At 37.7% G+C, this 12,940-nt stretch overlaps 13 protein-coding genes across 13 annotated transcripts, besides 1 other annotated feature; 7 read left to right on the top strand and 6 right to left on the bottom strand.

Moving 5' to 3' along the window:
* Positions 1-352: 352 nt before the first annotated feature.
* Positions 353-12,940: part of a mobile genetic element that runs on past the window's edge.
* TVAGG3_0815360 (uncharacterized protein) lies at positions 2,295-2,696 on the top strand (the record flags this gene model as incomplete). Its single annotated transcript, XM_051247820.1, has 1 exon — positions 2,295-2,696. One exon carries the CDS (start codon positions 2,295-2,297, stop codon positions 2,694-2,696), a length of 402 nt encoding a protein of 133 aa, XP_051083295.1.
* Positions 2,716-2,868, top strand: TVAGG3_0815350 (uncharacterized protein; the record flags this gene model as incomplete). The annotated part of the gene is made up of 1 exon (XM_051247819.1): positions 2,716-2,868. The coding sequence occupies one exon, from the start codon at positions 2,716-2,718 to the stop codon at positions 2,866-2,868; it is 153 nt and encodes a 50-aa protein (XP_051083294.1).
* Positions 3,836-5,269, top strand: TVAGG3_0815340 (DNA/RNA polymerases family; the record flags this gene model as incomplete). Its single annotated transcript, XM_051247818.1, has 1 exon — positions 3,836-5,269. A coding segment is annotated over one exon (1,434 nt), but the record flags the coding sequence as incomplete, so codon positions are not given.
* On the bottom strand, positions 5,664-5,909 carry TVAGG3_0815330 (uncharacterized protein; the record flags this gene model as incomplete). Its single annotated transcript, XM_051247817.1, has 1 exon — positions 5,664-5,909. One exon carries the CDS (start codon positions 5,907-5,909, stop codon positions 5,664-5,666), a length of 246 nt encoding a protein of 81 aa, XP_051083292.1.
* Positions 5,940-6,185, top strand: TVAGG3_0815320 (uncharacterized protein; the record flags this gene model as incomplete). Its single annotated transcript, XM_051247816.1, has 1 exon — positions 5,940-6,185. One exon carries the CDS (start codon positions 5,940-5,942, stop codon positions 6,183-6,185), a length of 246 nt encoding a protein of 81 aa, XP_051083291.1.
* TVAGG3_0815310 (uncharacterized protein) lies at positions 6,983-7,378 on the bottom strand (the record flags this gene model as incomplete). Its single annotated transcript, XM_051247815.1, has 1 exon — positions 6,983-7,378. The coding sequence occupies one exon, from the start codon at positions 7,376-7,378 to the stop codon at positions 6,983-6,985; it is 396 nt and encodes a 131-aa protein (XP_051083290.1).
* TVAGG3_0815300 (uncharacterized protein) lies at positions 7,380-7,567 on the bottom strand (the record flags this gene model as incomplete). The annotated part of the gene is made up of 1 exon (XM_051247814.1): positions 7,380-7,567. A coding segment is annotated over one exon (188 nt), but the record flags the coding sequence as incomplete, so codon positions are not given.
* On the top strand, positions 8,290-8,868 carry TVAGG3_0815290 (uncharacterized protein; the record flags this gene model as incomplete). Its single annotated transcript, XM_051247813.1, has 1 exon — positions 8,290-8,868. One exon carries the CDS (start codon positions 8,290-8,292, stop codon positions 8,866-8,868), a length of 579 nt encoding a protein of 192 aa, XP_051083288.1.
* TVAGG3_0815280 (uncharacterized protein) lies at positions 8,897-9,097 on the bottom strand (the record flags this gene model as incomplete). The annotated part of the gene is made up of 1 exon (XM_051247812.1): positions 8,897-9,097. One exon carries the CDS (start codon positions 9,095-9,097, stop codon positions 8,897-8,899), a length of 201 nt encoding a protein of 66 aa, XP_051083287.1.
* On the top strand, positions 9,765-10,679 carry TVAGG3_0815270 (organellar and viral DNA polymerase type B; the record flags this gene model as incomplete). Its single annotated transcript, XM_051247811.1, has 1 exon — positions 9,765-10,679. The coding sequence occupies one exon, from the start codon at positions 9,765-9,767 to the stop codon at positions 10,677-10,679; it is 915 nt and encodes a 304-aa protein (XP_051083286.1).
* Positions 11,117-11,566, bottom strand: TVAGG3_0815260 (protein of unknown function, DUF4106 family; the record flags this gene model as incomplete). Its single annotated transcript, XM_051247810.1, has 1 exon — positions 11,117-11,566. One exon carries the CDS (start codon positions 11,564-11,566, stop codon positions 11,117-11,119), a length of 450 nt encoding a protein of 149 aa, XP_051083285.1.
* On the top strand, positions 12,211-12,504 carry TVAGG3_0815250 (uncharacterized protein; the record flags this gene model as incomplete). Its single annotated transcript, XM_051247809.1, has 1 exon — positions 12,211-12,504. A coding segment is annotated over one exon (294 nt), but the record flags the coding sequence as incomplete, so codon positions are not given.
* Positions 12,521-12,940, bottom strand: TVAGG3_0815240 (protein of unknown function, DUF4108 family; the record flags this gene model as incomplete). The annotated part of the gene is made up of 1 exon (XM_051247808.1): positions 12,521-12,940. The coding sequence occupies one exon, from the start codon at positions 12,938-12,940 to the stop codon at positions 12,521-12,523; it is 420 nt and encodes a 139-aa protein (XP_051083283.1).

Here is a 12,940-nt window from a genome sequence, read left to right as displayed (position 1 = left end):
AACTTTTCAAACTATTCTAAGATATCTGAGTCATTGAAAGAAGGAAACTTAAAACTGACATTAAACCCAATGACAGATGAGTTTCTATTTCAAGACAAGAAGAACAATACTGTCTGTATAAATCCAACAAAAGGAACTTTAAACGAGAAACCTATAAATGAACTTCTTTTGAAAGCAGATGTTGACAACAAAGCTGACAAAGAATATGTAGACGATGCAATAGCAAAAGAAAAGAAAGAGCTAACAATGCTTATGCAACAAAAGAACATACTCATCCTGAACTAGCAGACAAAACATATGTTGACAATAAATGTCAAGTGAAGTGACAAGAGCTGAAAACGAATATTCTAAAAAGACTCATACACATTCTATATCTGAAATAACAGACTTAAACGTTAGCCTTGAAAAGAAAGCAGATAAGGAATATGTGGCTAGTAAGTTAGAGAAGAAGCGGATAAGGAATATGTGGATGAAAAAGATAACGAAATGAAAGAAAGGGTTGACTGGTACCATGAATGGACATCGAAGACTTTTAAAGTTAAAGCCGATACAGGATGGGTTTCAGGATGTTTAGACCTTAAAGCAGATAAAACTTATGTTAACGATGAGTTAGGAAGAAAGCAGACAAGAACCATACACATACAAGTTTTACAACTGTTGCTATAGAAGTATTGAAGGAACGGTTGAAGAAACTGGTGGGGATGCATATATTGTAAACCTCCTAACTTTCCACAAGGTTTAACATCGGATGACGACATAACGACGATGAGAAACATTAGATGTAAAGATGTTTATGTCATGAAGGATGAATATAATACTAAATTCACTGCTCAAGATTTATATGACAAGGAAAGCAGACAAAACAGAGCTTCAAACATTAAAGACAGAAATGCTTCAAACATTATATCCTATAGGCTCTTTTATACGTCAATGAACTCTACCAGACCAGAAACAGTTCTGGTTTGGAACTTGGACTCAAATAGTTGACAGGTTTTTGTATTGTGCAAACTCTTCAAAGGAAACAGGAGGAAGTAAAACGATTTCAGGTGAAAATTTACCTGCGCACAGTCACTACATAGATTTAAGTACATCTCAAGCAGGTTGGCATAAGCATAATTTTGGGATTGGTCAGCAATGAAAAAAGGTAAAGGATATGATGTTAAAGACGACGTTCAGTTTGCTATAAATTGTTTCTGGGGTGACACTCAGGGAGATGGAAACCATACACATCGCGTTTCGGATATACGCAAACAACGGGACAAAGTAAAGACTACATGCCACCTTACATGACAGTTTACGCATGGTATAGAATTGCTTAGTCGTCATTTTCAACTTCTTTAGCATATTCGTCAGGAGTTGTCTTATATTTGTTAGGAACTGTCTTTGAAAGTATACCACCTTGAACTTTGACAAGTTTGAAACGAGGTCTGACAATAGTCGTTTTATCTTCTGCTTGCAGTGTGTACATTTTGCCATGTTTGCCTAAAACTTCATAATATTCTCTTGTATACTTTCTTCTATTTTTACGAACACGAATGTGAGTACCTGTCGGGTTCCCATTGTTGTCATAGTCAATAGTATTTTCATATGGGTTCGCGTTTAGGTATTTCTATTTTCATTTGTCGCCTTTCTGAAGTTTGAAGCCCGGCATTCTTTCTTGTTTGTCTCTTTGACTAAATTATTAAAATATATAGTCTTTCTCTAAGTCAGGGTTGTTTTTCATTTCTTCGGGGGAGTGGTTTCCCAAACCTTTTTGTTTACGGCTATTGTAAATATTTAAAACTTGTCTCATCTTTGCCATGGAGAAGTGTCTATATTTGTCGTCATATGACATTTCATTTGCTTCACCACCTTGTGGTTGGTTTAAGTCTCTTAACATTTTTATACAACCGTCAATGACACCAAGAGCAGAATGGTTTTGGTCGACAATGAAATATTGGTTTACATTTTTTGAACGCAGATAGTTTTTTACATCATCTGATTTGAAAGAACTTTCACAGTCAGATGTCAGTTTTGTTGGATGGTATTTGTCAACGAATATTGTCAAAGCAGTTTTCACATCTAAAATATTTTTGGACCATAATGGTATGGCTTCACAGTATCTTGTGTTTTGACCGACAAATATTAGCCAGTATGGTGGTCCATCTTCTCTATACCTCGGAATGTTTTCCAAGATATCCATAAACCAAGCATTTGGTGTTGAACTAAAGATTTTTTATCATGAGTGCTTTCTTTGTTGCCTTTAGAAACATAGGGGTCCTTGTTTGGATTCGTCATTTTTTAACCCATAAGAAATGGGTTTATTTGGCGCATTAGCAGGAGTTGCATCCAGATTTTTGCCCGCAGTGGGAACAATAGCCAGAGGTGTATTTGGAGTTGGAAGGAAGATTTTGAGTACATTAGGTATACTTAAAGAGAAAGCACAACCTATTATACAAACTGTACAGAAAGGTTGGGATGTAGCACGAGATGCAACAAATCTTATTCCAAATCCTGAAACAAGAGGAAAAGTTCAAGGATGGATGGACAATGTAGGAAGACAAGCAGGAAACTATTATAACAAAGCAAATGACTACTATAACCAAGCAGGACACTATATGGACCAAGGTGAAAGATTCTTTAACAGAGGATATAACCATGCACAACAATGGGTAAACAATAACCAACCTCAACCGCCTCAAACGTGGGGAATGTAAAGTTTTTTACTGAGATGAAATGAACAATACAGCATTGAGACAAATGGGTTCAAGATGGATTTGTCGGCTTCCAGCAGTTACACAACGTGTTTGTCAAGTTCTTCCTATACCTCAGGAAGTTTTAGACCGACTTAAAAAACAACAACAACCAGTTGAAAACAAACCAAACTAAAATTTTTTACTGAGATGAAATGACCGAAGAAGTTGAAACGGTAGATTTGACACCACAAACAAAAAGTTCAGAACCATTGTCAAAACCTGTCAAAGAACTTACAGATGAAGAGAAAAATTCAATAATAGAAAGTGCCAGGTCTGGAAATACAAACCCTAACTATAAAGTCACTTTTCATAGAAATGGAACGGCTAGTATCTCAAAAAAGAAACAGACTCTCACAAATAAAATATTGAAGTCTGAAGGAGCTTTCGAGACAACAGATGGAAAAGTTTACTTCACTGACCAACAGTTCATTATAGAACATCTCATTGACTTAGAGTCGAAATATTCTAAACTTTACAACAAACACAAAAAGTTGAAAGGAAAACAAAAACAAATGGCATATGATATTTATGAAGATGTTGACAACACAACTGTTCCTGCAGTGAAGTAAAGTCAGAGGAACCGAAAAGTGACGAAAAACCGATAGAAGAAGAAAAACCAAAAACTGAAGATAAACCAAAACCAAAGTTTAGTTTAAACTAAACCAAGTCAACCTTCATTAGCTGGTATGGGTTGGCGTCAAAGACTTATGGCAGCAGGCGGTTATGTTAAGTAAAGAAAAAAACATTTTTTTATTTTTATAAAAATGCCCCCATATAGAATGGATAGAAAGTCTGCTAGAATAAAAGCAGAGTTGCAAAGATATGGTTGGAGAGTTTCGAAGAATTTAAATATAGGAAGGGAAGACCCATAAAAGTCTATGACAAACTGGCTGGTCGCTACGAAATGGATTTGGAAACAGCACGTGCCAATTATCCAAACAGACTAGAGAGGTTAGAAGAAGAACGTCTTATGGACATGCCTTTCGATGTTAGTGAACCTCAAGTTGAAGGACACGACGGCTTTGCCAGATTCTACTGGAAACATGACGAACAATTGCATCCTTTGAGAAGGAAAAAAGGAGGTGAAGATGCATGCTCCCATGGAAAGAACAAGATATGCATATGAAAAGTATCGTGAAGTTAGAAGTCAAATTACATCTGGTCGAACCTTTACAGTAAACTTTGACGAAGGAAAGAACAAAGAAGGCTTCATGGGTGTACTTGCTGCCATACAAGACGGAAATAAGAAAGGATACAATCTCAGATTGACCATAACAGATTTGGATGGTCACATTTACTATGCAAATGGCAATGAACAAACAGCTGCAAAACTTCTTGACGCTTTCAAGACTACAAAGAGAGAACAAATGGTTGACTCCGACTCAGACATTTTGAATGCAATTGAAGGAATTGCAAGTGTCAAGTTCGAATGGTACCAACCTAACCCTCAAGCAGTCAGACAACATGCTGGATACTTCCCGTTCATAAATAAGTCTGACATTGACTTGACAAGGTATGGAATTTACAATTCAATTGAAACAATTGTCAATGAACCTTGCATTCTTACATGTCTCAGGAACTCTGGTCTTGTTACAGATGAGAAGATGAAGTATCTTGAGTCATGTGTGAAGACAAGGTACATTCTCAGAGGTCAATTGGCAAAAATTGCACCGTTGGCAAATGTCAATATCCGAGTCAACATACCTACAGCTAAAGGTTCTTCACATGACGACTATGTTGTTGAGTTCAATTTACCATGGTTGAAGATTGTAATTGTCCACAACCACTTCATGTTGAACGAAAGTCTTACAAACCCATTGTTCGGAAAAGGCAAGTGCAACATTGTCAGAGCTGTAAACATTCTTTTCGAGAAAGGTTTGTTGGAACCAATTCCAGATGACAAGCTGACAGAAACTTTTGTACCAAAAGACGAAACAAACTTTTCACTGTTAGCAAGACCAAAAGTTGTTCCAGACAAAGTTCTAGTACAAAAGAAGTACACAATTCCACAAGGAGTTGGATTGTTCGGATACCAACCTGAACCAGAAGAACTTCCAATGAGGTTGCAAGAACTTCAAGATGCTATAAACAAACTTCCATTGAGACATCCAATTGACGTCAAATTGTATTGGAGAGCATCTGAGTTAGGTCAGAAGGTTTTATATGAAACAGGTTGCTTCGACGATGTTTATGAGATAACAGGAGAAGTTTCTCAGAAGATAAGAGACTCACTTGAATTTCCACAAACTGGACCAATTGGTTGCGACAAGTTCGACTCAGATGAAAAGATATACTATGTCGACCTTAACGCTGCATACATGAGGTTTGTCCAATATATTCCGACTGGAATTCCAAACGAAGATGGTGAGTTCCCGGGAAGGAACTATACAGTTGGAAAAGTCATACAACAACTGTATGATATTAGGAAAGCTTCAAACCCCAAACTTGCAATGACACTCAAATTGCTTATGAATTCGACATGGGGATATTCCATTAAGAAACCTCAAGAGATGAAGAGTAAACATTATGAGAAGGTCGACAACTTTGTTGAAAGGTTTTCTCCTTTTGTTTTGAAGTACGAATTCACTCAAGGTCAAAGTGGCTTAGTAACCACATTAAAACCTATTGTCGAACATTGGTCTTACCCTCAGTTCGCAAAGGCAGTCCTTGACAACTACAACAAATTCTTCTCCGAAGTCAAATCGAAAGTGTGGTTTACTATGAGAACATTGACGCACTCATGACGAACGAAGAAGGTACAACAAACTCATTGAAATGGGATGGTCGGTGAGAAGATGGGTCAATTCAAATTGGACAAAATTTTCACCGAAGTTCATGTCCTCTCCAAGCGTAAGTACTGGGGCATACTTGAAGACGGCACAGAAATAAAACATTGCATGAAATAAAAAATTTTTATTCGAATTTGAATTAAAATGTGGGAATTCTTGGGAACGGGAAAGGCTTATTTACTTGAGGAACAGGTAAAGGTGGTGGAGGTGGAGGTGGTGGCAACCAGTCCATTTTATATTCCTTCCTAGCTAATTTCCGTTTAATTTCATGGTCGCCCTCGGAGTCTTTGAATCGGACAGGTCGAGTTACACCATTCTTGGTCTCAAACTCATATATAACCTGTTTGTCTGTATTTTCGTCGACTATGGCACGAGACACAAACATTGACCAAACGGACAAAAAGTGTCATTTCGGATGGTCACGCAGCCAATCGCATTCGAGCACTTCGAAGAAGCCTTACGTTCCAAGGGAGAGGGTGTCTGGTGCAAGGCAGAGGTCATGAAACTCTACGAGCAGTACATCCTCAATGCCTGGGAGGACAAATCGTCCTTGGATTGGCAATTCTACCAACTCCTCTGGGACGACCTCCTACGCAACTGGGATAACGAAAGAGTCCAATTCAAAGGTCAGGAACTAATTTTGCAAATTACCTTAATTTAACATACTTATCCAAATAAACACCTAAATTTACTTGGGGTTTCCCCCTAAAATAAAATTTTTTTACTCTTAGAACCACTCGAGGTTCTCCTTACGGTTGTTGAGCTTGTCACCGTCAATGTGTCTGACCCTCGTCTTCTTGTCTGGATTTGGAACCCATTGAATTGCGACAAGCTTGCCCATGGAAATTGAACCGCGATTCCGAAGGTTAAGGTTCAAGTGTCCCAAGTTGTTGAGGACTGGGGTAAGAACCTTGCCGGTCTCCTTGTTGCGGATTTGGTATGGGTAGGGTTGGGAAATTTCGTAAGTGTCATCGGCAACAAGGGTTGCCCATGTAGCGGCTTCAGGAACTTCTTCTTCTTCCTCTTCTTCCTCTTCTTCCTCTTCTTCCTCTTCTTTGATAATACCTTCGGCAATTCTGTGTTCACGAAGTACGGTGTTGCATGTTCTGTCCTTTCCGAGTACCTTCCAGATGGCGTCTATCTCTTCGAAGAAACGGTAGATGAGTCTGGCAAGGTCTCGGTTCTCTCTCGCGTAAATGCGCAAGGTTTCCGTGAAATCGTTCAGGCGTTTCTCATTGGAAGCTTGGTTCATGAGGACATCGGCTTTGAGATTGGTCATCTCTGTCATAAGACTACTTTGGAGAGTCTTAATGGTGTTTGTCAGATGAACTTTCAATTGGGCAATTTGAATTTGAACTGGGCGCTTGTCTGGCAACCATGAAAGGACATCTGCTATTGTGTTCGGCTTCGGTGCTTGTTCGGACATCGAAAAAATGAAGTGGTTTGAGAATGGCGGTTTTACTTCAAAAAGCTTGTTATGACAGTTATGTCATACAACAAGTTTAAAATAATATCTTGTTCTTCTTCTGAACGTTTGTTGTCTCTTCCGATAAAAGTTTGGAACATGAGAACCAAAAAACGTTTTTTGAGATTGCGGAAGAGTTCAGGCAAACGTTCATATTCCGGATATGTTGGGAGCAGTTCGAAACATCTGAGCTGACTTTCGGACAAAATTGGGACAATGTCAGAAAATTCATCTTTGGTCGGACTGCTTGAAGGTAAGTCCCTTACATGTAAGTAGCTCTGGTAAAGTCTTCTCATTTCTGCTAACTTTTGGAGTATAGCTTCGTAGTTTAGAAGTTTTAATTTTAATTGTCTTATTCCACTCTTGACATCTAAACGGTAAGTATCCATGAGGTCAAGAGTAGCTTTGGTAGCTTTAAGTGGAGCTATCTGTTCCTTGACTTGTGCAATTTTGGTTGCAATTGTGGTTTGAGCTCCTTCAAGTTCGCCGTCTATGTCGTTCTCAACGCCTTCAACCATGGCTTGAAACTCTTCATCGGTCCATTGAGATTGGTGTGGGACGAATTTAACTTGCTTCATTCAAAAAATGAAAAAAATGTTTTTACTCTAAACGTTAAGGTTTACTGAACTGGTTGGATGTCGCCTTCACAGGTTATGTAGAACGGCTGACCCGAGAAGTGAAGGAGACCCTTGAGAATTTGGCTCATTCTTGGGAAAGGGTTCTCTCTGTTTGGAAGTAGTATCCAAGGACGCTTGGCAAAGAACTTGAGAAGAGCTTCTTTCTTTGCTTGCTTTATGTCGTCGTAGGCTGTCCCGTCTGGTATTTGAATTGGAATTCCAGTCGAAGTCTCGAGATTCAAGGCAGCCCTTCCCGTTATCCAACAGTTAACAAGCTTGCCTTTTACATTCTGCCTGAGGAAGTCTTTAACAAGCTCGTTAATTTCAATTAGGTAAATTGCCTCGTCGGTAGGTTCGACCTCGACCATTGCTACTGTCAGAAAAAGTACTGCTACTGTCAGTAAAAGTACTGCTACTGTCAGAAAAAGTACTGCTACTGTCAGTAAAAGTACTGCTACTGTCAGTAGCAGTACTGCTAGGAGCAGTAAAAGTACTGCTACGAGCAGTAAAAAGGAAAATTTGAGAGGGTTTTCGACGATAAAGTACTGCTACTGTCAGAAAAAGTACTGCTACTGTCAGAAAAAGTACTGCTACTGTCAGTAAAAGTACTGCTACTGTCAGTAGCAGTACTGCTAGGAGCAGAGATTTTTATCGTTGTGGTCCGACGGTTAAGCCACAAACGAATGTCCGACGTCCCACCAACCGAGCCCATTCCCAAACCAGAGGAACCTAAAGCACCAGCCCCTGCACCTCAGTTCCAGCAAGTCCCTCCACCAAATTACTACCAATTTCCACCTCAAGGTTACTACCAATTTCCACTACAAGGCTTCCCGAACTACCCTCCTCAGCCTATGCCTTACTTCCCCAACCCTTGGATGTTCCAGCAAGCTCCACCCCAGCAATTCCAATCTCAATCTCAATCGAAGAGAGACCAAGACTTCGAAGAAGGTCTGAACCGTTTACGCAAAGATTATGCCACAGCCCCTATGGAAGACGACAGGCTTTCAGTCTCTTCCCTCAAATCGACCGATTCGACTCGTACCACAGATTCGGTTCGTGACCGTGAAGACTACCTCAAGCAGTCTGAGAGACTCTTCATCCTACAATCATTTACAACTGGAGCTCTCAAGAACATGCGCAATTACGAAGGTCAGACACCAGCTGGAGACCGCAAAACAGACGTACTCGCAAGAGCCGTCCAGCTCGTCAAAACAAAGACTGAGATAGTCGACTTCATTCTTGCAGCTTGCCCTTACAAGTAAAAAAATAAACAATTACGAATTAAACTTTTTACTCTTTCTTTTCTGAGTTGTTTAGAGCTGGTTTCTCTTGTAGAAACCTTTCGTACTCTTCCATGGTCATGTAATTGCGAATTTGGTACGCAATTCCAGGTTCGTTGTTTTTGAACCTTACGTATGTAACGCTTCCATCCTCCTCAGGGAAGTAAGCTGCTAACATCTGACCAAGTTTTCTCGGTGACTCGGAGCTCATTAAAAATGTCACTTTTTAAACGTTAAGTTTTTAGTCTTATTTTACCCTTTGTTTACCCTTTGTTTGTCAAGGTAGTATTGGAGTGCAATTTCTCCAAATTCTCTGTGTCGGAGTTCTTCAGCATTTTCCAAGGTGTTCCTGGAGAACTCAAAGAAGTTGTCAAGAACATACTGCCATGCTGCTCTTCTGAGTTCGTCGGTATTTTGGAAGTGTTGCACCTTCGAGTCTTCGGACATGAAAAAAATGACACTTTTTCTATTAAACCGTTTTGGCATTTCTCATGAGTGAGTATAGTTCTGCCGAACCATTGGAAGAGAAGAAGTACCCTTGCTGGCAAAAGACAAAAATAGTTGCCTTAGTTGTCATTGCAATTGTACTCGTAATTGAATTCATTGTACTTCTCTTCACGTACATAAAACTCAGCAATGGTATTTGCTTTAAGAAGCTACCATCTTACTAAGACTAAACACTTAGATTTTTCAAGCTTGACTTTTTACAATTTGAATTTTGTTGCTGAATTCAGCAAAAATATAATTTAGGGTAGAAGGTTAGATCTAACCTCTTTTCTAACCTGTTTTCTACCCTCTTGAATTTTCATGAATTTTCCCGAAATAAAAAATAAAGTTAGTTTTTTTAAAAAAATATTTTTTATTTTTATTGTAAGAACATGTTAGCAACAACAGCACCAAACTCGTTAGTCATGAACCCAACGTCAATGTTAGTAGAGATGAAAAGCTTCATTCCTTCTTCATATACTTTTGAAACAGAAATCCAGAAGATAAAGCAAGAACTTTTAACAAGTAATTTAGACTGTAGTGCGAAAGATGAAACAAATGAACAGTATCTTTATGAAATGCAGGACATTATTGACCATTTGCCTAAACTACCTGAAATCCAACAACAAAAACTCACTATTCCTGAATTCGACGAAATTGAAGTCAAAGCAACTGACTCAGTAGAAATAAAGAAGTTCATACGAAAGGTAAATTATGAATTCCTTGGTTTTCATTGCAACCATAAAGTTATGGACAAAGATTGCGACATGGTATATAAGAATGTTTCTGACATATATAAATTTGAAGAATTTAAGACCTACGACAACTTTGTTACATTAGTTGCTGAATGTGTATGGCAGATAAGAGATGAAGATAGAAGAGGTAAAGTATGGAACAAACAAATAAGACCCGCTATGTTTGAGATGAAGAGAGCAATTGACGCTTTAGTTGTTTTAGCTGGTAAGGTTTCAGAATATAACGCAAAAATGAACCCGCAATGTTCTAAATGTAAAGCAGCAATGAGGAAATATAACTACTCCGTCAAAGAGATAGAAAGAATGAGAAACGACTATGCAGACTTAAAGAAAGAAGCAGAGAAACCAGCAGAAAATAAAATGGACATGTTAGAATTTCTGAACAAAAACTATCCAACTGCTGACGATTTCCTTCTATCTGACGTCAAGAAGAAGTATAAAGAAACTTTCGGCATAGTTAAAACATTCGATGTACTAAAAGAAGAAATAGAAGCTACAAAACTGTTTAAAGTCTCACGAATTCATAACGTTTACCATGTAAAACGCTTATAAAATAACTGGGGTAGAAAAGAGGTTAGAAAACAGGTTAGATCTAACCTTCTACCCTAAAATATATTTTTATTGAATTCAGCAACAAAATTCTGAGTAAAATAATTTTTAGGGCATGTGTCAAACCGTTGAGTTTTCACAAAATTCCAAAAATAACGTTTACCATGTAAAACGCTTATAAAATAACTGGGGTAGAAAAGAGGTTAGAAAACAGGTTAGATCTAACCTTCTACCCTAAAATATATTTTTATTGAATTCCGTACGAAAACAGTGAAATTTCTCTAGACCGACTTTTATCGGCCTTGCATAAAACACATGAAAATCATGAAGCACAGCGAGTAGGGAAGAAACCCCAGTCGCCAAAACTCTATGAAAACAGTGAAAAATAACAGAGTATTTTGACAACTTCAAACAAGTAGGGTAGATGAACTCTTTATTTTTCAAGCTTGACTTTTTACAATTTGAACTTTGTTTGCGTAGATATGAATTCTGAAAGAAGTATGAGGGTCTTGTATGACTTTGTACTTCTCCCATAGTTCATGTCTGTCAAACTTACCTGCCATGGACTCTTTCATAAGTTCCATGAAATCGTCTTCGGACAATCCGGGGAAAAGTACAATGTCAGTAAGTATTCTTTTAACATCCTTACTTAAACTCTTTGCTGTCTGTACACATATTACGACTGAGATGTTAAAGTGTCTGAGCTTCTTAAGAATTCGACACATATCTTGTTCTCTATTCTTAAGCAAAGGATGAGAAGCAAAGTCATCTAAGATAAGAAGACACCTATGAGGGTATGTCTTCCAATCGTAAGATTGCAATTTCTTCGAAATGTATTCTATCTCTTTCTGTTTGTTTCTGAAGTGTTTCTTCTCTAATATTCTCTGCATTTCCTCATTTGGGTCTTTAAACTTAGAATTTATATACTCATTTATAGCATTGTACTTCAAAACTCTTCTTTGGTACTTCTTTATCCAATCTAACAACTCAGTATCCTTTATACATACTAACTTAGACTTCTTTATAATATCTTTGAACGAATTGACGGTTTGGTCAAATTGACCAGAAGTACTACAAATAACAACTAACTCATAAAATGGGTTCTTCTCATCTAGTTCTTGTTGTTGTGCAGCCATTTTAAGATAAGTGAAAGTCTTACCCGACCCAGGTGGTGCAATTAGACCTGTTATACCATTCTGAGCAAATAAGAACTTGTCATGTATAGGCTTTATCTGAGCATTTTCTAACTTCCTCTTGTTCTTGTTTAAAACATTCTCAAATTTCTTGTCAATGTCAGCAAACTTTTTTTCTAACATATTTTTAGAAAAATTAAAATTTTTATCTTTTAGAAAATGTCTAGCGATTTCGCTATCTATATTCGAGACAAACTTTTTGACAGCAAAACATCTGTCGACCATAAAATCTTACATAGTGTAAACAAGAAAGGTGAATTTGTTCTAAAGTTCTGTTTCTGGAATATGACAAGAACCATAAAACATTAAGCAGAGCAGTCTTAAAATTTGTCAATGACAGACTTGTTGACAGAGATGACGCCTCTTGGAGAGATGAAGTCCAACAAAACTTCTTAGAATGCAAAGAAGACACATGCGCCGTTCTTGAAGATGAAATAGAAAACAGAATAGATGAGCTATTAAAGGACAAAGAACTTTTACATAAATATGGTTCGGAGAAATTTGACATAACTCCACCAGAAAAGAAGAAGAGAGAAAAGAAAGAGAAGAAAGTAGAAGAGAAGAAAGAAAAGAAAGTAGAAGAAGAGAAGAAAGAACCTGAACCAGTTCCAGAGAAAAAGAAATTTGACATGTAAAAATAAAATTTTATTTTTAGAACATTTCTGGGTCAATGTCAATGTTCTCTTCCTCTTTAGGAGTAAACACTGGCTTAGACTCTAAAATCTTTTTACCCAATTTACCTTGAACTTCTACAACTTTAGACTCATAATATTCATAGTCGTCTGCTTTCTTTGGTTCATAAGGTATAACAAGTTTGTATGCTTTGCCTTCTTTAAGGTTTGAGAACCTTCTGTCAAAATTTTCTTTGACTGCTAACAAACCTTCTATGTCTAAGTCTTCAAATTTCGCACCATTTTTAGTCACAATAGCAAACTTAACTGGTTCGATGTTCCAAACTTTGCTGAATGAAGACTTTTCAAAATGGTAGAAGTAAACATTCAAATATGTGAATGGGTCTAGTTCTTCTTTAAGTCCTGACATGTACTTGTTTACTGAGATGAATTTTGCCAT

Source organism: Trichomonas vaginalis, chromosome VI (assembly GCF_026262505.1).
Source record: "Trichomonas vaginalis G3 chromosome VI, whole genome shotgun sequence".
Lineage (NCBI taxonomy): Eukaryota > Parabasalia > Trichomonadida > Trichomonadidae > Trichomonas > Trichomonas vaginalis.
Note: the sequence above shows the minus strand (reverse complement) of the source record. Positions and strands in the feature narration are given on the sequence as shown.